The sequence below is a fragment of the Melanerpes formicivorus genome, unplaced genomic scaffold, assembly GCF_026170545.1.
Source record: "Melanerpes formicivorus ecotype bairdi unplaced genomic scaffold, bMelFor1.0.p_v2 SCAF_2, whole genome shotgun sequence".
NCBI lineage: Eukaryota > Metazoa > Chordata > Aves > Piciformes > Picidae > Melanerpes > Melanerpes formicivorus.
The window spans coordinates 45,119,196-45,141,723 of record NW_027142354.1 but is presented as its reverse complement, the minus strand read 5'-3'; the positions used below and the strand labels follow the sequence as shown (position 1 = coordinate 45,141,723).

The following is a 22,528-nucleotide window of genomic DNA, read 5'->3' as shown; positions in this document are numbered from 1 at the left end:
TCTAAGCTCATGTGCAGCTCTAAGGCCCTGCAGATACCTGGCAGATGGTAGCAGTAGCTGGCACTGGCTCTGCTGGGTGATAAGTGGATCATTCCTGCCAAACCAAGCCACAGGGATTCTGTAAATTTATCTTAATAAGTGAAAGTATCTGAGTTGCATAACATCCCTGTTAGTACGTGCAGAGAGGAAGGTGCCCTTGGGCCAAAGTAGACAAATAATAATCTCTAGGAGCTTTCATGCCTTATCTGGCCTCTTGAGCAGGGCTGTTTGCTTTGCTCCGTGCTCCTGTGTACAGACAGACACGTATCAGGGAAGGAGAGGACAGCTGACTTGGATGGAAACATTGTGCACCCATCAACAGAGCAAGCTTATCACCTCACTTGGGGAGCTGAAGATGAGGACTGGTTCTTCTCCCAGGCAACCCCCAACAGAACAAGAGGACACAGTCTCAAGCTGTGCCAGGGGAGGCTTAGGCTGGATGTTAGGAAAAAGTTCTTCATAGAGTGATTGGCCATCGGAATAGGTTGCCCAGGGAGGTGGTGTTTAACTGGATGAGGCACTTGGTGCCAAGGTTTAGTTGACTAGATGGTGTTGGGTGATAGGTTGGACTTGACGATCTCCAAGGTCTTTGCCAACCTGCTCTGCTCTGCTCTATTCGATTCTATTCAATTCTGACTCTGTTCTATTCAAAGCAGAAGCTGTCAGCTGTGCAAGTGGCATCCTTCGAGGCTAACAACAGGCTCTGGATGCCAGAGGGGGAAGAAAACATTAAGAGCTTTTTTTTCAAGCAGTACGTGACATCTGAGCATGTCAAAGCATGGCCAGAGCCTGGGGCTGCCCTGCCCTCCCTGGGCTGAGCTGGCACATGGGAGCTGTGTAGTCATTGTGAGGGTGGCTGGGGATGTGATGGAGTGACAGTGCAGTGGCAGCAGGTCCTTCCTGGATTATGGTTGTGTTTGAGCTCCTAGGAGTTGTGCCTCCTTAGTTTGCATGAACATTACTCTGGAATAGTAGGAGCCCAAATTGGAGAGGTGTTTCCTCTTTGTTGTCTCTCTTTAGCAGCTGTGATGCTTTGAAGCTTTGGCATTTTTGTAACTGGGCATTAATGCCATAGTGCAGGGTTTTAGCTTCAAAAGGTAGAAGCTGACAGGTTCGACTTTGAGGAGCAGCACTGAGGACTCATCTTCCACTCAATTTTCAAGCCATTTGGTAGGAATGCACATAGATAAGAGCATTAGATTCCAGAATTAATGATGGCATGTAATGATTATGTTTGGTGTTTAGTGTGGGCCAAAGGATTTAACAGGTTCTACATGGGTTTTGCAGGGTATCAAAGGGGCTGGATATTTGAAGGTTACATACGAACCAGCTTGAAGTCAGTGCTGTCTTTGGCCAAGAGTGTGATGATGTTTGGGGAATAAAAAGCTCTGATTTGCCTTTCTTGGGCATACATTACCACTTCAGTCCTAAGGCTGGAAACCAGCCTGAGTAGGCATATGCTGCTTGTGGGTCACACATCTTGCTCACACAGCCTTCTTTTCACCTTCTCCCCTCCACAGATCTAGTCAGAGGAAGTGCAGCCTGGGGAAGCCAGACCAGAGGGAGCTGAGTGAGAACCTGGCAGCAACGCAGGGCTTGGCCCACATGATAATGGAGTGCAACAGACTGTTCCAGGTATGTCACTTGCTGGAGCAAAGCAAAAGCCCTAAGCAGCCTGATGCGGGTGGCCTGCTTCAAGCAGCTGTCTGGGCCAGAGCCCCACAAAGGTCCCTTGCCAGCCCAGCTGCTTCTCTCAGCCTGTGGCAGGTGTGAGTTCTGCTGACTCCAGGGAACAGAAAATAGGTCAGTGCAGATTTACCCACAACTGTTAGTGAGGGCTGTGAGACCATTACTCCACTTCCTCCTCCATCATCCATCTACGACAGTCCATTGACTCCCTGAGCTTAGGGCCAATTTAGAGCTGCCATAGGCTCTTGGAGGGAGGCCCTGGCCAAGGCCAGCCATCCCTTTTTGTGGGAGTGGGTGGAAGCTGAGGTTTTGCTGCTAGGGCTTGGCCAGAGCAAGAGGCCTGTGCCTGGCTGTGAACCCCAGTAATCGGGACCTGGACATTGACCCACAGACTGACTTCCCGGCTTGACCTTGGCCTTTCCACATCAATATGGACTTGCCTGGTGATCACTAGGCTGCTGTCACTGGACCTGATCCTGACGTCCCTTGCTAACTCACCTTCCTGGCTCACCCTTGGACCTCATCACCATGGATGTGCCTGAAGAGCTGGACTCTTGGCTGACCCTGGTTGCCACCTCTGGCCTGGCTCAGGTACTGTGGGACCTGGCGGCTGCCCTGCCAACCCTGTTATCTCACTTGACTCCTGGCTCCTTTCCCTTGGGGGTCCATCACCCCTTGTGGTGCACACTGACAGCTTGGGCCTTCTTGTGCTCTGCTCCAGCATAACTGGGCAGGAGCTGATGCCCTGTGGTGCTCTGAAATGAGACATGGCCCCACCCTAGGGTTCCTACCCCAGCACTGATTCCCCCACAACCAGCTCCTGGCTTCTGAGTGGCACCTACTCCTCCCTAGCCCAGCCTGGGGTCCAGTGTCTCCGTAATGGTCCCCAACCAGGCCAAGGCTCCTAAGTGTTCCCCTCTGTCCCCAGCCAAATCATGGGTCTCAGTTTCTCCGTGGTGGCCTCAATCCTTCTTCCCAGCCCTGACGCCGCTTGGGATGCTCTGACATCTGCTGCCTGCCCTGCACCCTACAGTCAGCCCCAGTGACATGGGAGCTGGCTTCCTCCTTGGCTGCATGGCTCCCCAAAATGGCCCTGCAGGGACTCTGAGCTGCCCTTGGACCCACAGACATCCTGCAAGCTCCTGCCGTGACTAAGGACACCAGGCCTGTGAGCTGTGGAGCTGTTGAGGGGTGACAGGGTGTGCCTCTGTCCTGCTGGGCAGAGGTTTGGTGCCAGCACCCAGAAACTGTCTGGAGAGAGATGTCCCCTTCTGCTGATGACCTCGAGGAGAGCCTGCAGGCAGCTGCACAGGGCAGCCTCAGCCATGCCTGTGCCTGGACATGCACCTGCTGCCCTGAACCTTGATCCTGATGCTCAGATATTGGTCATTGCTGGACTGCAGCTGATGCTGCCACCACTGCCGAACCTGACTGCCTGGTTTGTCCTCAGCGCTGATGGATGCACTGCACCTGCAACCAGGACTCAACTGCTCACCACTGCCATCCCCAGGCCCGTCGCTCATCTCCCTCAGGTATGTTGGGACAGGGTACTGGTTGGTGAGGTGCTGCTCAGTCCTACCCCATGGTACTCTGCTCAGCACCTTGGTCCCCCAAGCAGCCAGCAATGCTGCTGCTGCCAGACTCCATAGTGGGTATTCCAGAAGAGCCTGGACTCCTGCCTGTGCCCAGCCTAGCCCTGGGAGGAGGAAGAGCATGGCTATGGCAGGAGTAGGGGTTTGTGAACAGGAGATGGCCAGGGAGCACAACAGCTTGGGCAGCTGGTGAAGCCCCCAGCACGTATGGCTGTTGCACTGCTGCCAGCATGGCACCAGAGCAAGCTCTGGTTTTGTTTGTGGGCATTACTCAGCCAGCCATCAGGAGTGTCTGTTTGCAGAGCTGTGTGCTGGCTTTAGTGCCAGACCTGCGGACATGAGGTGCCAGGCGCTGTCTAGCTGCCACAGCTGAGCCCTTCCCCACAACTGCCTGTGTAGAGACACCCTGGGTCATCAGGTAGATATGATACAGCTTTCTTTTGTATCTTGATACTGATCTGTACAGAGGTATGTGTACACACACACACATCAGTGAGCACCTAAATCAAATGTTACACCTACACTTATAGGTAGCAAAGCCTCAGGTTGGTGCGGCTTTACTGCACACAGCAGAGCTTCCAACAAATCCCAAGACGAAGGCAGGAGCCATGGCCCTCTGCCTTGCAGTTGGCCTTGTGGTTACCAGTGATCAAAATGCCCCCAGCAGAGGTTTGCTGACTCTGCAGGGATTCAAAACATCGCTGTGTGGGGAAAGAAAATGCCCTTGTATCATCCTCTGAGGGAATCTAGTTAATCCATCTGCTCCTCCCATGGGCCTCCTGCTCCTCCAGGTGAAACTGTTGCCTGCCTGCCTGCACCAGCACTGCTGGCAGCTGGTGGTGGTGCTCCCACAGTGTGCAACCTAACAGTGCTGTCCTAAGAGGCACTCAGGAAGCCACCATCCCTTATCTGAGGGAGGGCTGGTACTGGCCATCTGCACAGGGCAGTGATGTGTGTTTGCCTGTAGTGGTACACTCCACAGCCTGGACTCAACTGCCCTGCTGTGTGTTGTTTCACACCTCCCTTGTGTGTTATGTTGAATTTCAGTCATGACTGTCATGTTTGATCTCTTCTGCAGGTACAGGAGTGCTGCCTTGGTCAGCTCACAACTTCCATGAGACAAACATTCTGAGCACCAGGGCCTCGCACTGAGGGCCGGGATGAGACCACCTGGCTCTCTTGAGAGCTCAGTGCTCTGCTGGGGGATGCCGGAGATGACATCAAAAGCTGGCTGAGCTGCTCACACCTGGCATGTAAAGTAAAGAGGATGGCTGGGGTTATTACAGAAAGGCAGCTCCGGGACTGTGGGTGACTGTCACTGTGCTTGGAAGGTTTCAAGGAGGTGACTTGGGCGTTCCAAGTTCTCAGTCCTTTAACTCTGCAGACTGAAGCAAGAGTAGCCCCAGGCATGGGCTTGTGGAGCTTGACTCCTGCACAGAGAATTGCTCTGAGCTGTGCCCATGGCCCTCTCTTACTTTTCTTCCTTATTCACTTCCCCCCTCCTTCCTTTCATTCCTCCCTTCCTTCTTGCCTTTCATTCTTTCCCTTCTTTCTCTAAGGGGTGCTGCTCCCCTAGCGCATCTTCCCCACCCCAAAGACACAGATACCTCCAGCTGTTTAGTCCCTTTATTGTCACCCCACAGGGCACAGTTACATCCTCTGCACAGGCTTAATGCCCAGGATGTCGAATCCTTTGGCCATAACGGTGGCAGTGGCTTCGCACAACAGCAGCCTCCACATGTTCACCTTCACGATCTGACCTGCAAAACACCAACACAGGAGCTAGACCAGTGGCTCAGAACAGCCAGTACTGCCTTCCCCAGGGCAACCCCATTCACCCACAACCTTGGCTGGGCAAATCAACCCCCCTCCTGTTCTCCCTCAGCCAGGCAGATTTGGCCAGCCCTCGTGTTCCTAGATTCCTGGCTGCTCACAATTCTGTACTCAACCTTCCTGCTCACAGGCTGCTCCAGCCACTGTCAGTCCTCCCCCATGGACAGCACTTGCTCTGCAGCAGCAGTAGCGTGACAACAGCCTTCCCAGCACAGGGAAACACCCCACACATTTCCTGTACCATGGTATATGACACAGGCACACAGAGCACCCCTAGGCCGGCACTCACCACTCTGCCTGTCCTTCTCAACACAGTAGCAGTTGTCATAGAACTCAGTGAAGGTGGTGGCCAGCTCATAAAGGTAGTCACAGAGTGTGTGCAATAACAAGTCGTCCAGGATCTTCTGCAGAATCTCAGGGAACCTCAGGATGCACTTGCCCAGTTTCCATTCCTTCTCGTGGTCAAGGATGAGCACCTCCTCCCTGGCTGCTTTCCGCAGCATTTGCTCATCAATATTGGCCAGGCGAGCAATAGCCCTGAAACGGTCCAGAACACAGCCTGTTTGTGAGGGCCCCACTGCTCCACCTGCCACAGGGCCAGTCTGCAGCTCATCACCTAGCTGGTCTGTCTCTGGGCTAGCACTGGCCCCCTGCTGATCTCCTCCTTCACCCAGCCCTGGGTTTCCAGGCCAGAAGATAGCACTGAGCCCTTGGAAGGTACAGGGGGGTGCTGCCCTCCAAGCAACCGAGCAGGGCACTGCAGGGGAACAGGGAGAGATGCGCTCTGGGCACATGCACTGACAAGTACAGCTGCTGCTGACAAGCAAACCAGGGCTCAGGGTGCCAGAAAGGCTGGGGGGACCAGTGACACCTGAGGCGAGTGTCTGCTGGAACAGCTCCTGCTTTTCCAACCACCTCAATGCTCTGATGGAATGAGCACAAGCTCCCCTCCCTGCCAGCTGAAAGCCCAGAACACACTACACAGAGGAGCCCTGTCTCCGATAGCAGAGAACACCATTGCTGATGACAAATAAAATCTTGCCTGTGGCACGTACCAGATGTAGCTGGCTTCTCTTACCAACTGCCCCCACCACCACTGACATAACTGAGTCACCCCTTTCCCCACACCTTCCTTTGTGATAACGATGCAGAGCATCAGAGACTCCCTGCACCTACCTGATCCGTGTGAAGGCATACAGCAAGTAGGCAGCTGTGTTCCCTCGGTCGTCCAGCATCTTGTCAAAGGAGAACACGTAGTCGTTCAGTCTGTTGTGGGACAGGTCTGCATATTTAATGCACCCAAAAGCGACTGATGTCTGGGCAGCCTTCAGCTCTTCTGCTGTGAGGACCTGTTGCCATTCCAAAGCAGGCCACAGTCAAGAGGAAGAATGCTGTGTTGGCATCACAAACCACAAGGCAGCCTTGGTCACTCAGCATGGCTCACAAGGGAACCCATGCTGCTGAGGGGATTTTACCCAGGTGAAAGGGTCACACCCACCTTTCCACCTCAGGGCATCAGACAACCCCATACTCAGTCCTCCCTCCTCCTGCAATCACACAGCACTGTAGCCCTGCCCAGATTAAGACTGAGTCCCTCTGAAGGCCCCCAGGACCTCTGTGCCCCATCACATACTGTCTGCCATACATGCTTGACACCCATTCTGTGCTCTGCTTCCTGCAGATCCCTAACCATCCATCACTAGAAGTCCCTGATAGCCCAGCAGGCCAAAGTTGTAACTTTACATTCTCCCACCACCTGCCAGGTACAGCCCTCCTCTCCCACCCTCAGAAAGCTCTGCAGTACCAGCCAGAGGCCAGTGTGCTGCCTGCAGCTGACGTCCTTCTTTTCCCATGACAGCTCCCTGCCCGAACTGCTACCAAACAATCTCACCGACTGTACACTACCTACAGCATCTCCTGGGCTGCTAAGCAGCACCCATATTCTCAGCTCACACCCAGAATGTGGGAGCCACAAGTCTGAAGAGATCTGTAAAGTCCTCAGGAAAGAGAAGCAGTTTTTCACAGCTACCTTGTCCCGTTCCTTGTCCTTCAGCTTGTCCATAGCTCGTTTCAGCCCTTCTTCCAGCAGGTCTATGAGACGCACTGTGTCCCCTGAGCGAGTTTTGAACTTCTTCCTGAAAGCACACAGCCAAAATTACCGCCTGCTAAGAGGCAAAACACTTCCACTCCCTGTCTAGGCACTATGTGTGCCCAGGCAGATCTAGGATATACATCAGAACTTCTTGCAGGAATTTCCACTGCTCATTCCTTCTGTCTCATTAAAAAGGCACATGGCCACAATCCCCTCATATTAAAGAAACTGACTTCACACAGAGCTACAGTTCTGAGAAAACACTATGGGGTGGCCCAGAGGGGTAACCAGGAAGGCTCCAACAGTCAGAGTTGTCCCAGACTCTTGCCCAGACCAGCAAGACACCTTTCATTTTGTAACAGACCCACAGCACACACACCCAGTCTGCAATGACAGGCAACTGTCAGTGCACTGATCTAGCCACAACTTCAAGACGTGTGGCTGTCACAGGAACAACCCTGGAGCACATGGGCCTGCCCTGCAGACTAGGACACAAGAGGCTCTTTTACCAACTTTCCTCTACCACAAGGCCTTTGCTTTGATACATTTTCACATTAGCTTGCATTGCACTTCCACCAGCCATTCCCAGTGCCCCTCCCCCAAATGCTAGGCAGCAGAAGCTAGGCCCAAGAGTGAACCTGACCACAGGACCAGTGACTATGTAGATCAAGGACCATGACACAATGAAATGACACAGTTACAAAGAAGAAGTCTTCTCCATTCACTCAAACATCTTCCAGAGCATATCCAGAGGAAGAACTATATCCAAAGACTTACTTGTCTTCTCCCAGCACCACTCCAAAGGCAGCATGGGCCACTCTGGTTACTTTGGGATCATACCAGCCGATCATCTGTCCAGCTGCAAACACTGTTTGTAAATGCACCGACTGCCAGGAACAAATACCAACAACTGGTTCTCAATCTACTCCTCCATGTACAGTTTTATTCCCAGCTTTACTGCCTTCACAATGAGAGTTAAAATGTCCCCAGACAGATTCCACTTCAATCTGGCGAATTCCCATCACTGCTCAGATACAGAGCTGACAATTTTGCATTTCCTTATGTAAGGAGAAACCCAAATCTTAGTCCAGATTCATCTACTGAGATTTAGGCTTCACCCACCTCCAGTGGTAATTAGGTCTCACGCTTATCAATCAGTTTAGGGGGCTCTTAGGAAGACTGCCAGTCCCCAAACTAGATTCCCTGTTACATCAACAAGGGCATAAGTAAACATACCAAGTGCACTAAACCCCTACCTACGTTACTGTTGCATTCGCTGGTTAGCATCAGGAGAAGTGTGGCTAGCAGGTCGAGGGAGGTGATCCTCCCCCTCTACTTAGCCCTGGTGAGACCCCACCTGGAGTACTGTGTCCAGTTCTGGAGCCCCTATTACAAGAGGGATGTGGAGGTGCTGGAATGTGTCCAGAGAAGGGCCACAAGGATGATCAGAGGGCTGGAGCACCTCTCCTATGAGGACAGACTGAGGGAGTTGGGGCTGTTCAGTCTGCAGAAGAGAAGGCTCCGAGGTGACCTAATTGTGGCCTTCCAGTATCTGAAGGGGGCCTACAGGAAGGACTTCTCAGGATCTCAGGTAGTGATAGGACTAGGGGGAATGGAATGAAGCTGGAGGTGGGGAGATTCAGGCTAGATGTGAGGAGGAGGTTCTTCACCATGAGAGTGGTGAAACCCTGGAATGGGTTGTCCAGGGAGGTGGTCGAGGCCCCATCCCTGGAGGTGTTTAAGAGCAGGCTGGATGAGGCTCTGGCCAGCCTGATCTAGTGTGGGGTGTCCCTGCCCATGGCAGGGGGGTTGGAACTAGATGATCCTTGTGGTCCCTTCCAACCCTGAATGATACTATGATACTTTCTGATGCTCTGTGCCAGCAGTGGCAGCAGGGCTTGGCATGCTCACCTGGCCACTGTCAACAACGTAAATGAGGATGTCAGCCTTCTCTTCATACAGCCTGTGTTTAAGAGCAGCCAAGTCAGATGTGTCATATGTGTAACCTCCATCTGACTTCATGATTGTCAACGGCACAGGGAAGCCTGGGACAAAGACGATCTTCCGGCCATCATCAACCTGGACAAATCCTGGAAGAGCAATGGAAAATGTCCTATGTTGGACTGCATGGGGGGGGAGGAGGTGGGGGTCAGGACAGGCAGAAATATTCCCCTTTCCAGATGCTACCTGCAAGAAAAGCCCATGCACTCATGTTATCAAGTAATTCATGGCTCCAAATATAGAAAACCTCAATGAGAATTCCCTTGCCATATTCTGAACTGTACTTCCAGAACTCAAGAGCATGCATAAGGAAGTGAATCTGTACAGATCTGGCCTTACCACAAAAGTCCTAATTAGTCCAGTTGTGGACTGCAATAAGGTGTCTGAGCCTCCTCTTCTCCAGGCTAAGCAACCCCAGTCCCCTCAGCCTCTCCTCATAGGGCTTGTGCTCCAAACCCCTCATGAGCTTTGCTGCCCTTCTCTGGACATGTTCTAGCAACTCAACATCTGAACACTTCAGATGCTGTGACTAAAGAACTACCAAATACAGACAGGAACATATAAAACCAGAGACCTGTTATGCTCCCCTAAGCTTCTTGCCAGGCTCAAAGTCAGCATGACCCAAAAATGCCACTGTCTTCACAGAGCTGTCTCCAAGTTCTCATACAGTCACAACACTAAGATCAGGAAGTCTGTTATATTGCTCCTTCACTATTTACTAAGGATACAATAAATTACAGTACTACCCTCATGCTATAGCCTGCAAATATCACAGATTAACTGCTTTTGGCATCAGCAAGAAAGATTCAAGCTTTATGAAATGAAATATATCTAAAGATAAATTCTGCTAATGCTTCTCTGTGAGGAAAAGCCACCAAAGATCCACTTAGGAAGTATGGCTGAGAAAAAGAACAAGGGTAGGGAACAAGAAAAAGAACAAGGGTAGGGAACGAGAAAAAGAACAAGAGTAGGGAACACACAGCTTCAAAAACTTCAGTCCTAAGCCTCACTGGACAGGGGTGAGGTTACCTCACTCACTGTGACTGTTGCAGAACTTCAGACTGAGACCAAAAGCCTCACCTTTATCTTCAAATTCTTTCACAATGTCTTTCATCATGTCATGGTAGAATGATTCTCCTCTCTCTACAAGTGTGATGTCCAAGCACTTGTAGATTTTCTGGAACTCTTGAGGAAGGAAACAGAACAAAATGCTTCCATTACATGTATGCTACAGGGAGCAGTGGCGTACAATTACCAAGAGGTAGATGGCAAGTTCCCTCAGACTAGGACCGAGACCAGATTCTAGAGACAGAAGATCTGGCCGAAAGCCTCCACAGACAGTCCAGTACTTTGGCTGTACTGGGCATTTACTCTAATCTGCTCACAGCAGTACAGCAGTGCTTTTCAAAAGAAACTAGAGGACGGACTCAGACATAAAGGTGAGGAAAGCAACACTGTCGTACTGCTGAGATAGGTTCCTGAATCTGGGCAAGTCACCTTTCCGCGACACGTCACAGATCAGTTCCCACGCCTTAATGAAGTCTGGGTTTTTGCTCTGCAGCAGCACCACACATTGGTATGCACGTTTCTTGAACTCCTCTTCTGTGTCAAACCTCCTCTTGGATTCCTAGGATAGAACACAACACATGAAAAGCACTGCTCTCTGCCCTCAACCAACCTAACATTCATTAACAAGCTCTCCAAGCAGTCATCTCAAAAAGCAGGGAGGCAGCATCCTTACAAAGTCCTCTGGTCATGCCCCACACGGACAACTCAACACCAGATACCACAATTCATTACCCGGTGGCAGGTCACTGCAATAGTCTTTCAACAGTGATTCAATTCTCCAGTCCCCAAAGCTACGCTGCAATTTGTAAAGTTCCTCGATCTGCTTTTCAGATGCTGACATAAATATCACACCCTTTTTTGTGACAGATACCTTGTAAAAAGCCTGGAGGTCCCCAATGGGAGGAGAAACAGTCAGGTAATCTGGAAATTTGTCTTGGAGGTGAGCAATGAGCATTCCAAACTGGGTGCCCCAATCTCCTAAATGGTTTAACCTTGAAGCAATCAAAGAGGACAATAATAATGATTTCTCAAACATATGTTTTAAAATACATGTGTTTAAAAAAATATATGTTCTAGAAGAAGAAATACACATCAGAAACCAAAACCATGCAGGCTTCCCCAGTTTTGCTGCAATTAGCCTGCTGCCCACCTTGACTCCTAGCCCTGCTACACTTGCTCAGCTTATGTGTAGTATGTTACAACACATAAAGGATTATTTGTTATATGCTTATAGCCAAAGACCAATACAGACCAAAGCACAGAAATGGGTATTACATAAATCAGCTCAACAAGGACACCATAGCCAGAAACTGACTCACCTCAAAACATCATAACCTGCAAATTCGAAGAGCCGGCACATACTTTCTCCAATGATAGTAGAGCGCAGGTGGCCAACATGCATCTCCTTTGCAATGTTGGGGGATGAGAAATCCACCACCACCTTAGACAGTATCAAAGGTACAAAGCATAATAAAATCCAGCAGTCATTATCACACCCTGTGTGTTTCATCTGGGTTTTGCTGGCAGGTGGAATGGGAAGAAAGAGGCTCACCTCTGCTGCCCCTCACATCCTTTGCTGCCAGCAGCACACAGCAAAAGAGAAGGGGGAGATCAGAGCAGGCTTCCAGCCTGAGGCTCTGCCGCACCCACCCAGCACAGCGTCAGAGATCGCTCTCAGACTGATCGCAACAGAACATGCAGTCCTCAGGGAGTCCTGCCCCTTACCCACCAGAGACCACACCAGGTACACATGGCCTACTCTGCAGTCCCCAGCCCCTAGTCACAGCCCATTTCTCTGATGTAACAACCAGCTGACATGGCCATCTGCTCAGTGAATCCCTTCAGGGGGAACTGTAGAGCTCCCTGCAGCCCATTTCATCCCTATGGGGACAGGATGACCCTTTCCTTCCTGCCATACCTTTTTCCTTTTGCCAACAGCTGGTGGCTGAACTCCATTCATCAATAAACTGCTCAGCTGCTTTGACACAAAATCCTTTCTCAGGTGGACATTGATAAAACCTTTAGAGGAGAAAACCAGCATTGAGTGCTGGGGCTGCAAAAGTGCCTCAAACCAATTTTTGATTCCCTCCCTCTGGATTTCTGCTTCCTTGCATCAAGGACAAAAGCATATGAAGCCAGCCTGAGAAAACAGAATTTTCCAGCAACAGGACAAAGCTGTCACTGGAAGAGAATTTCTGTTCCCAGATTACAAGCATCTGTTTCACACCAATATAGCCTTTAGTGCAGGAGTCACATGCTGCAAGCTACTCCTCTGACATAACTCCTTGCATAGTGTCACTCAAAGCTGAATTCATAAAAACATTTCTAATGTTTTTCTAATGTTTGTGGAATGCAAAGCCAAACCCTGTTCTGTCTCCTTTTAAAAAATTCATATCCTCAAACAAACATCTTCACCTGGGATTATCCAGGCTTGTGGGGTGACACTACTTTATTCATCCAGCTTCACAGAGCTAATGCACAACCTTCTGCCCAAGCACTCAAAGGGCTGTGCCATGTATTTTTGGGTTCGTGTTGGAGCCCTAAGGCGTATCAGCCCTTGAGTTTATTCCTGGGTCACAAGGACGAAACAGACACAGCAATTAATAACCTCCATGCTACTGCAGCATCTCAGGCCTGAGAGGACAAGGTCTCCTCACCATGCAAGCGTCAGCTGGAAGGGCCTATTGATTTTTGCTGTGATTTCATGACTGTGGCCTGATACCCATCACCAATATTTGAAGGTGAAAAGCTGATCCCTTAAGGATCAGTGAAAAAAATGCTAATTAAAGAGCTCAGGGTTGCACTTGCCAGTTCTAATACAGAGGTAGATTTTCTGATGCCGCACAAGTCTGAGGGCTACAAAAGCTCACTAAACCAGAAGGCAATCCACCCTGTAACTGCAGTTTAAAATCACAAAATAGTTGAACTCATCTTCCCAGCACACCATCCAGTAAAAAATCTCCCTATCTGCTTTAGAACATACACAGTGTGTAACATGAATCCATCTTACCAGGACCGGCGATTTCAACCTTCTCAATGCATTCGTTGGCAGGAATGTTTTTTGATATTTTCTCTGCAATTTCTCTTGGGCTAACCTTCTGCTCCTTGGTTTTGAGCAGAATCTGAAACACAAGAAGATGAAGGAGAATTCAATCCTACAAACCATTCTACAGAGTGAAAGAGAAAGCACAGACACTGCTCACTGAAAGACGCTCATAATTCTTTAGCTTCATAATAGAGAGCCACACAAAGGGAAAACCTTTCTAGGAAATTTTATGGGTTAGACCATCTCTCTCTGCTCAGTATAAATCTAACTAGACCAAACACATTCATTCCTTTCTGCTAAGGATAACTGAAGGCTAGTCCCCGCATCAGAAGAAAATCTTCCAGGCTATTGTTCAACATCCGTTAAGTGGTTTGGGGAATGTGTACCTCTCTAAGTCAGCAAATAGGGACAAGCTCTTTGAAACTCAAGCATGTGGCTTCCCACTCCTGTTCCTCATGCTCATGGATATCTTCAGCTCTGCCAAGATCCACATTGGAAGTTTTAATGCCAAGTGTGGTTTCAGAGCAAGTCTCCTGATTTTTGATTAAAAGAAGCTAAAGTAAACTGCCCTGAGTCCTACCTTAGACTCAAACAACCAATAAATGAGCAGATAAAACCCAACAACCCAAGCAAACAATAATCCTAGCACTGCCCAATTTTCTTCACAGGGCATCAGAAAAAAATGCTGTAGCCTAGCTCTTCTTTTCCCTCCAGACCTAAGTGCCCCATCGAGGAGCTCAAGCAACACTAACATACAATGTTAGCATGAGTATGGTTTGGGTTGGAAGGGACCTTCAAAGATCTAGTCCAACTCCACAATTTCTCAAGAGCATCTTCTCACATTGCTTTTTGTAGATGTCACAAAATCACCTTTTAGGAGGATTCTGTGAGCTAGCCAAACCCATCCTTGCAAAACACAACACTCCCACTATAAAATTCCCACAACTCTTTGTTTCTGAGGACCATTTTCCATTCTTACTCTGATGTGTTTGAAATAATCTATCCCTCTCACTACCATCAGGGCCACACGGTGCATGTACCTCTGTTAACTCAGCATTTACACTCACTACTGCTTCTATTTGCTGCCTCACAGTCTGCTGCAAAAGGTGACTTCTACTGAAGTTTCAGCTGCCTGTTTAACCTGTCACATAGCTGATTGTAACAGGACCCTTCTAAGAGAGTAAAAGCTTAGAACAGGTAAGAAAAGCAAAACTCTGTAGCTTTTAGTAAAAGCCAAACTACAGGAAAAATAACTGCAAAACCAGATTAGGGGCACTGCACACCAGTTTAAAAGCATATTGCTGGAATCATTCCAGAAACAGTCACCATACTCCATTACTCCAAGGAGCAAGCAGAGGTCCTGGCTCAAACCCCAGGCATTAATATGCTAACGAGCTCCCGGGAAAACAATAGGCATTTGTGAGGGCTGCTTCCACATCAGTGCACTGCAGGGAGAGGCTGCTGCCTGGCACGTACTACTGCTGCCCAAGTCAGGGCATCTCCTGCTCTTTGGCAGCCACTGTGACTGCTGTCCAGCTCCGTGCAGGGCACACCCTGGGGAGATGTGCATCACAGCCAAGTCCCAAAAACTTAAGTTGATGGAAAATCCATAACCTGCTGCTCTCAGAGAGAAGTGACTGCACTCCATCCCCTATCTGCTGTGTTGGCATGCTCTGAGTGTGCTGCATGTGTCAGTACTGCCAAGCTCAGGCCCAGCTCACACAGCACGTCTTTCCAGGGAATAAACTCTATAGCCTGCCCAATGTCAGGAACCCCTGTTCACCAGCACAGCTGACAGTCTGGAACTTGAAACCCTGGCTTGAAAGGGACGGTTGAGACAGAGTTATGTGAACGACGTTGATGGTGCGAAGTCAGAACTGCTGGAGAATCCAACAGCAACTTAATTGGGGTGACACAGCGGTCAGGAAGATGGCAAAGCCCTGAGAGGCCATGCCAGTGCAGTCACCCAGGGTGCTCCTCTGGCTGGAGCCCAGCCACAACGTGCTAACAAGACCAAGGCAGGACGACACGTATTTGAGGGCTGCTTCCGCCTTGGCGCTGCAGGGCAGGAGCCTGCTGGCTGGCACGTATCAGTGCTGCCTGGGGAGTCCAACACATTGCAGCAGGACAACAGGCATTGCAGATGACAACCTGGGACAGCAGAATTCCATGAGGGTCGGGCAAGTTCAATGTCAAAATTACGAGTCCAATAGATTACTAAAGGTGAAATGGCAGCAGAACATTTGAAAATACTGCTTCTGTTGTTGACTGAAAAATAGAAGATCTGCAATCACAGAAAGTTTGCCTGTTCGTTCAGAGGCATTAATGCACTGGAAGTTTGGGTGCTTTAGCACCTAAGCTAGAATGCACCACCTTCCTTCTCCCCCACCTTCGGCATTTCCTTAAGCACAGTCCTGGTCCACTGAACAACTTATGAAATGTCTCCTATTCTGTTTGGGTCCTCTTTGGCCAAGTATCTTCCAGGAAGCATCAATGCCATAATTTCCCAAGTAACTGCTGATACCAGCCAACAGCTGAAAGAAGCCCACTCCCTCCTTTGGACAGGCTTAACAGGTGCTCTGGAAAATGGAACCATTCTTACTGTTGCCCAAAAACCTCCGAGATGAGAATATCATAACAATCCCTCCAAGTTTCCTGCCTTTTGCTCTACTAAAAGAAATCTAGATGCTACCAATCACATACAAGTGTACACACATCCATCTGGAAGTGTGTTTGTCACAAAACTGAAAATGCTTAAAGGGACACAACAATCATAAGCCAAATTCAGCTGTAACCCGGGAATTAGAGAAAGGCTTTTGAAATCAAGGAGTGAGCTGAAGGTCAGTTCCTGAGCAATAGTCTACACCTGACTGGACATTGTTAGAAGGTGCTTCACATGTACCACAGCCTGTGAGCAGGCCCAGCAATGACCCGCACCAGCAGGTGCCTTAAATGGCCTATGCTCATGAAGAGCAGTTCAGGACGGGGCACACTGGGACCCATAACCCACCCAGGCACACAGGCCAGTGCCTAGGCCCTTCCTCACTGATGCAGGTGTTGGGTGGCCAGTAGAAAGCTCAGCTGTCACACCAGAAGATGTGTGCAACAAGGGCTAGAATGTTTGTAACCCACCTGCCCTTTGAGAAGGGGACTGTGTGCACAGAACTGTGTGCAAATGTGTGTGGGGAGACTGTACTTTCCTGGTGTTACACAAGAGCATTCAGACATTATTAGGTGTTTATTAACAGTTTGTAACTGTTCAGAATTGTGATTTACTGTTTTGATGATACTAGTTACAAACATACAACTCACTAACTGGTACCTAATTGCACATCATAAGTAAATCAATGCAACACTTAAAGCCTGATTTGATTTAGATCACATGAACTGAACAGCTTTCCTGTGAAATGTGGAAATCTCTCATATCAGTCATCTCAATGGGTTTAAAACTCTTCTCTCTGAAGGCTGATGGTGCTTCCCCTAAAATGCTCTTAAGATACTCACTGAATTCTCAGCCCAGAGGCCTGCAACAGGTCCAATACTGCAGCCTCTCACCGTGCTGTCTGTCCCTCAGCTTCCAACAGACAACATGCCCATTTTTTCTTCTCTTTGTAAGATGGTTCAGATTTACCTGTGTTATGCCCATGGCGCTGTTACACTGGTAATCCCCAAATTTGGGCTGCTGACTGGGTGTCACCACTAGTGGAGGGTTTTCTAAATCTGGGTAGGCAGCCTGAATAGCAGCGCCAAAGATCTCCTGAAGACAGCTGTTGATATTAATCATACTTTTGGCTGTTTTGCTTCTTTCCTCTTGAAGGCTCTGAAAAAAATCAAAATCCAGAAGGCTAAATTCACTACATCTGAGGAGCCATTACATCCCACATTTTTCCTTGGCTGTCTGGCAAAGCATAGCTGACAGATTTGGCTGACACTTCTAGGCACAGCAGCAACACATACAACATAAAAAAATCACATATTCAAGCGCTGCTTCTGCCTTTCAACCTTCCCCCTGAACGCAGGGCTGCATTACTTCTCACACCTTTGGCAGTGGTGCTGGCAGAGAGCTCAGCTGAAGAGCCAAGACTGTATGGTGTGCACTTACTCATCTACTGACATTTTTCATCAAGTAGGTTTCTGTTAAAGGAACCAGGAAATATCTGATGTGCCACCAACAATTAAGGCACCAGAATGCTGACTGAGCATGCTGTCACACATCACTGGCTGTAACAAACTGACATCATTTATTTAGCTTGCCTTAATGAGAAGAAAGCCCACAGGCTACAGCCTGAACGCTCCACTGCCCTACCTTTCGAAGGAAGTTTAAGCGATACTTAAGCTTTGCGTTTTCGTCTCGCAGCCCTTCCAAACTCGGGGAGACTCCCAAGCATCCAAAGTTCTTCAGACGCTCAATTTCTGCAGTTAGCAACTTGATCTCGTTTTCCTGAAAAGCAAATTCAGCTGTGACACAGCAGTTCTTGGGGTGGGGGGACAGAGGGTGAGGAGCTGCGAGATCTCAGATACAGATCTAGTTTTGCCTCATAAAGGCAATGATAAGGAAGTTGTGTAATTCCAATCAATTTCTGTTTAAAGCTGGTTTCTCTTTGTGCCAAAACGAGTCAGTGAGACAATCAGCTCCTTAACATCATGACAGAAGTGCCAGAAGAGCTCATGCTGACAGAGCATACTCAAAAAATGAACACTCTTCCCACTTTTTTTCAGTCTAGTAAAATGTCAAATGATTTGACTTGAAATTCCCCAAAGCCTTTGGCCAGTTTCACCACCTCAGTTTCTATTCCAGAGGCTGAACTACAATTATTCATGAAACCCCAGAAAGATCAAACACCAGCTGAAGACAGTACAGTGTGCTGCTTCACAGGGGAATTCATAGGGCCACCTCTGCAGCATGCATTCACTGCCACCTCACCACACCTTTCCTTCCCTAGCTCCAGCATGGCTTCTCCCTGACAAAAGTCACTCCAGAGCAATCAGGAATTTGAGGTGGACCTCTGTGCTCCCAAATAAACAAACTTCTCTAGGATTCCTCATTCCCCTTCAGATTTCACAGCCCAGGACACAGGCAAATGCTTCAGAAGGCAGTCCTCAGCTCAATGGTTGGAAGCTGCTGCAAGCAGCAGTGTAACTGTCCTCACCCCATCCCCTAAAGAAACCAAGTAACTGAAACATCTGCCCTGCTGCCCAGCTCTTGTCCTTCCCCGTAATAAGCTTTGTGCCAATCAGCCACAAACCTGGCTCACAAATAGAAGTCTGAAGGCTACTGAAAATTTAAGTGACTTGGTGCCACTGCTGAGGAAAAGGCAGCTAGAAGGCGCAAGAACTTCCCGCCTCAGCTCACCAGCCCCTCATCTGACTCCTTCAGCTTCTCCTGTAACAGAACTCCCACAGTGGGAGGCATCTCAGGTTACTACTGTAGTCAAACAGGCCACCAAACCTCATCAAAAATGGTTCAGTTACTTTGTTGCTTTTGAAACAATTACAATATTTAATTAAGGAAAACAAAAACTGTCCATCAAATGTTCTCGTCCTGTATGTTCATCTGAACAACAGCTCCCACAAATGTCACTATAGCAAACCACAGATGCTACAAAACCCAAAACTGAGTCAAAACCATCTTAAGATTGGCCTGTTTGTGGAGCAAACTGAAAATCAGTACTCTTGAGGTCATTTTGAATTTGTGCCTCAGCTTCCAGCACTTCTTTTACAGTCTCAAGGTCTCCTCTCCTACAGAACAGGATGCTTCCTGCAGACTCAGATGTGAAGAGGGGAAAAAAAAGTTATGCAAAAATCTTTGACTCTGATTTGGCATTGAGCCAACTAAAAAGTATGAACAGTACAGCTGTACCTCAAAAGTAACTCCATAGTCCATTGCAGCTTTTCCTTTTGCAGGCTATTGCTTCTTGTTTTAAACCAAGGCAGCGTCCCCCAGCCTAGTTTTATCTTTCACATACATACATAAACCTTCTTCCATATAACCCACAGACACCAGCAGGAGCTTACATTTGACTTTTCTTACTGTTCTGAACTGCTGGCACTGCATGTAACTTACAAACCTATTTGAAAGTAAATCAAACTGAACTTCATGTTTAAAATAGCGTACGAGATCTCATTGCATTGCTTTACAGGCTTTTCACTGTAAGCTTAAGCAAACATTGTTGCTACAGCATGACTTACAGCAACAGCAGAGCAGTGACACATAGAACTTATCCCCCCTCACTCCAAATATGTGCTTTAAGAAAAAGCACACAGGAATAGGCTCTTCTTGCAGCATCTGTACATTCCGTGTCCACTCAGTATTACCTACTCCCTACAAAAGTCACAGAATCAGGACAAGTAAGCAAGAACCTTAGGAGAGTTTTGTTCAGATCCAAAAATTTATATTCTGCTTCTGAAATTAAAATTACTACATATCTGAGCCTAGAAGCAGTGGTATCCTAGTTGTCTACCCCAAAACTGCTGCTGCCATGCATGTCGTGCTTTTTTGCCCACACCAGTAGCTATGACAGGTGATGAAACGAACTTTGTATTTCAAACATCCCAGCAGAAAAAGCTGAACTCCACTGAGCTCCAGAATTAATGGGGTTAAGATCACAACAGCTGGCCTGGGGCAGCTGCACAGCTGGGCACAGCTATCAGCTCCAAAAACAGCAACAAAGGAATCCTCATTCATGGGCCAGTCAGGAAGAGAATGCCACTCATGACCCTCCTCTCTCTGGTAACCAGCAGCAAGACATGAGAACGAAGGACGAAGCTGCACCAGGGCAAGTTCAGACTGGACATTAGGAAAAGGCTTCTGACTGAGAGGATGGCGAGTCACTGAAGCAGTTTCCCCAAGGAAGTGGTCATGGCACCAAGTCTGTCAAGTCCAAGATGCGTCTGGATGACATGCTCAGTCGTATGGTTTAGTTTTAGGTACTCCTGCAGGAAGCAGGGAATTGGACTTGATGATCTTTATGGATCTCCTTCAACTTGACATGTGCTGTGATTCTATGACCCATGCACCCATAACTGTGTTGCCAAGCTCACCTGGAAAAAGGTCTTTAGAAGTTCACACGTTCTCTGTATTACAGCAACCTGTTACAAAGCTAATTCTCTAGCAAACCACCTATGAACATTAGATGTTACTAAAGAGGTATTATCAATTATACACTCTTTCTAAACAAATTACTACATTAAACTACAAACGCTCTTTAAACTCCTCTCTCATAGTCCCATCCAAATGGGGAAAGGTGATAATGCCAACACACCTCTGACCTTCAAAACATGTGATTGAGAAAAGGCAGGCAAAAGCTGCTGTTCAAGACACAAAGATTCACTCCTTGGTTATTCTCCCTGCACAGCCCTGAACATATCACAACTTGTCAGTAAACGGTCATACCTGATGACCACCTCATGAGAAGCTGCGGGAATTACATGAGGCCTTGCTGACATCTCCAAGGGCTCTTTGGTCAGCTGAGTATTAGAAATCTTCCCCTCACCTGTGAACACAAAAGAACTATAGCTTTTTCAATAGGACCAAAATCGCCCTTACATCTTCCTTTAGCACATGGTAATGTCTTCCAAAGACCCCACCAAGTTAATGCTAAACTTGCATGGCCTTCTGTATCTGGGCTTTAATGTGATGGAGTTTTTCTTTACTACATTAAAAACCAAAACAAACCACCAGAAAAAATGGCCTGAGGAAGTGTGGTGAAGGGAGCAGATCACCTCTTCTCCTTTCCCTCCTACTGGCCTGCACAGTTTTATCTCTATTCCTACTCTGCCTTTGGTGAGCTGGCTCAGTGCAGTAACTTGGCACACCCTGTTCTCTGCTGCAGGAAGCACATAGCTGGGGGTGAGAGAGCAGGTAGATTCTGGCTTAGTAATTCCACGTGGCCTCCTTCAGCTTCCTAGAGTTAAAGAACTGAACACAGTCCTTCTTGTCTTGCCCGAGTGACTGGCATTTGTTTATGGACTAAAGACCAGTTAGCAGTGATAGCAAAGGAAGAATCACCTTGCCAGAACACCCAAGATGCCATTCCTCTCCTAGCAGCTATAAAGGAGAACTGCAAAAACAACGTCAATACGGAGATGCAGAGATTCAACAGCCAGACTTACTACCTCAGTATTTTATGGCAGTGCTTACTGAACATGTGAATGCGCTGAAAAGTTACTCAAGAACGTGCATATGGCAAGCAAAAAATCTACTGGGAAGCAAAAGAGCTGTCACTGCCTTTTCTTGCCAACAGAAAGCACCTTACAGCAGGAATAATCCTGTTTGAAAGGCAGGACTGCCTCTAGCATACTTGCTCTCCACCAGGTCCTCTGAAAGTGCTTCTCTGGCTGCTACGGGCTCCCAGGAGCCAGCAGCCCCGGTGCTACCCCTCCTGAGAGCAAGACACCTTCCTACCCATCACCTCGCCTGGCAGCAGAGTGAGCCTTGCATGGCTACCACTGCCAGAGGCCAGCCAAACTAACAGCACAAAAGAGAAGGGCGGTAACAGAAACCGCGTTTGACTGCTTCCGGTTGCTTTTCGAAGTTCTCGTCAGAATTTCATCTTAAGCCGTCACCCTCACTGGGAACTGCCATGAGCTGAACCGCGTGCTCTAACCTAACAACAGAAGGTCTCTGCAACAAGACCCGCACTGCTTTGACTCTACTCTTTTGTCTCATGATGAATGAAAGCAGCCGAGGAAGGTGCCTCAGCCCCCGCCAGCTTGCCGTCTTTCTGCCCAAGCCCAGTCCTTCGCCTTCCCCGCAACCCTGACGGCACGGCAGGACCCAGAAGCCACTCCGGGCTCCATATGCTGCTGAGGCTTCCCCGCGGCGGGACGCAGTGGAGCCTTCCACCGGCACTCTCGTTCCCGCGGGCTTGCCCACCGCCTGTGCCCCTCAGACCCCTGAGACCTTCGCCACTCTCCCCGACGGAGGCCTCCGAGACACGCCGCCAGGGCCCCATTCTGTCCCTGGGCAGGGCGGCCTGCACGGAGCCGGTCCCGCCAATGAGACAGCGGTGCAGGACCCGACCCCGCGCTGTCCCAGACTGTGCCGCGCACCCTTGGCCCGCCCCGCTCCGGCCCTGGTCCTGGTCCCGGCCCCACCCGCACCTGCCGCGCCAGCCGAGCTGCGGACTGCGCCACCCGCGCCTCCATCCTCGAGCGGCCGGAAGCGGA

At 49.0% G+C, this 22,528-nt stretch overlaps 2 protein-coding genes across 8 annotated transcripts in view; one reads left to right on the top strand and one right to left on the bottom strand.

Annotated features, from left to right (window-relative positions):
- The window catches only part of LOC137451174 (rho GTPase-activating protein 7-like), a 24,853-nt gene extending 18,646 nt beyond the window's left edge, over positions 1-6,207 (top strand). For 2 of the 6 annotated variants that reach the window (XM_068158498.1, XM_068158459.1), the window contains 3 exons: positions 1,560-1,674; positions 2,657-3,260; positions 4,399-6,207. In XM_068158498.1, the coding sequence (XP_068014599.1) occupies positions 1,560-1,674; positions 2,657-2,713 (172 nt within the window). In that variant the 3' untranslated portion in view covers positions 2,714-3,260; positions 4,399-6,207. Of the gene's footprint in view, positions 1-1,559; positions 1,675-2,119; positions 3,261-4,398 lie in introns of those variants that run through there. The other 4 variants (XM_068158475.1, XM_068158469.1, XM_068158493.1 and 1 more) reach the window with 4 other exon arrangements.
- RARS1 (arginyl-tRNA synthetase 1) lies at positions 4,929-22,528 on the bottom strand. Of its 2 annotated transcripts, XM_068158520.1 has the most exons (16): positions 22,463-22,528; positions 20,754-20,853; positions 17,667-17,801; positions 16,992-17,180; positions 13,325-13,436; positions 12,233-12,333; positions 11,634-11,755; positions 11,186-11,306; positions 10,744-10,873; positions 10,327-10,431; positions 9,157-9,335; positions 8,023-8,132; positions 7,183-7,288; positions 6,330-6,502; positions 5,443-5,690; positions 4,929-5,080 (listed from the first exon to the last, which is right to left on the bottom strand). In XM_068158520.1, exons 4-16 carry the CDS (start codon positions 17,142-17,144, stop codon positions 4,971-4,973), a joined length of 1,770 nt encoding a protein of 589 aa, XP_068014621.1. In that variant the 5' UTR covers positions 17,145-17,180; positions 17,667-17,801; positions 20,754-20,853; positions 22,463-22,528; the 3' UTR covers positions 4,929-4,970. The 2 variants fall into 2 exon arrangements, with proteins under 2 accessions (XP_068014621.1, XP_068014612.1); XM_068158511.1 differs by lacking the exon at positions 20,754-20,853 and having other exon boundaries at positions 22,463-22,524.

Coding starts and splice junctions, on each gene's coding strand:
- RARS1 (XM_068158511.1), bottom strand. CDS start 22,507: ATGGAGGCGCGGGTGGCGCAGTCCGCAGCTCGGCTGGCGCGGCAG. Junction 10,432..10,743: donor CTGTGACGTGTCGCGGAAAG/GTGACTTGCCCA, acceptor TCCTTCCTCAAG/AGTTCCAGAAAATCTACAAG. Junction 6,503..7,182: donor AGGACAAGGAACGGGACAAG/GTAGCTGTGAAA, acceptor GAATGGCAACAG/GTCCTCACAGCAGAAGAGCT.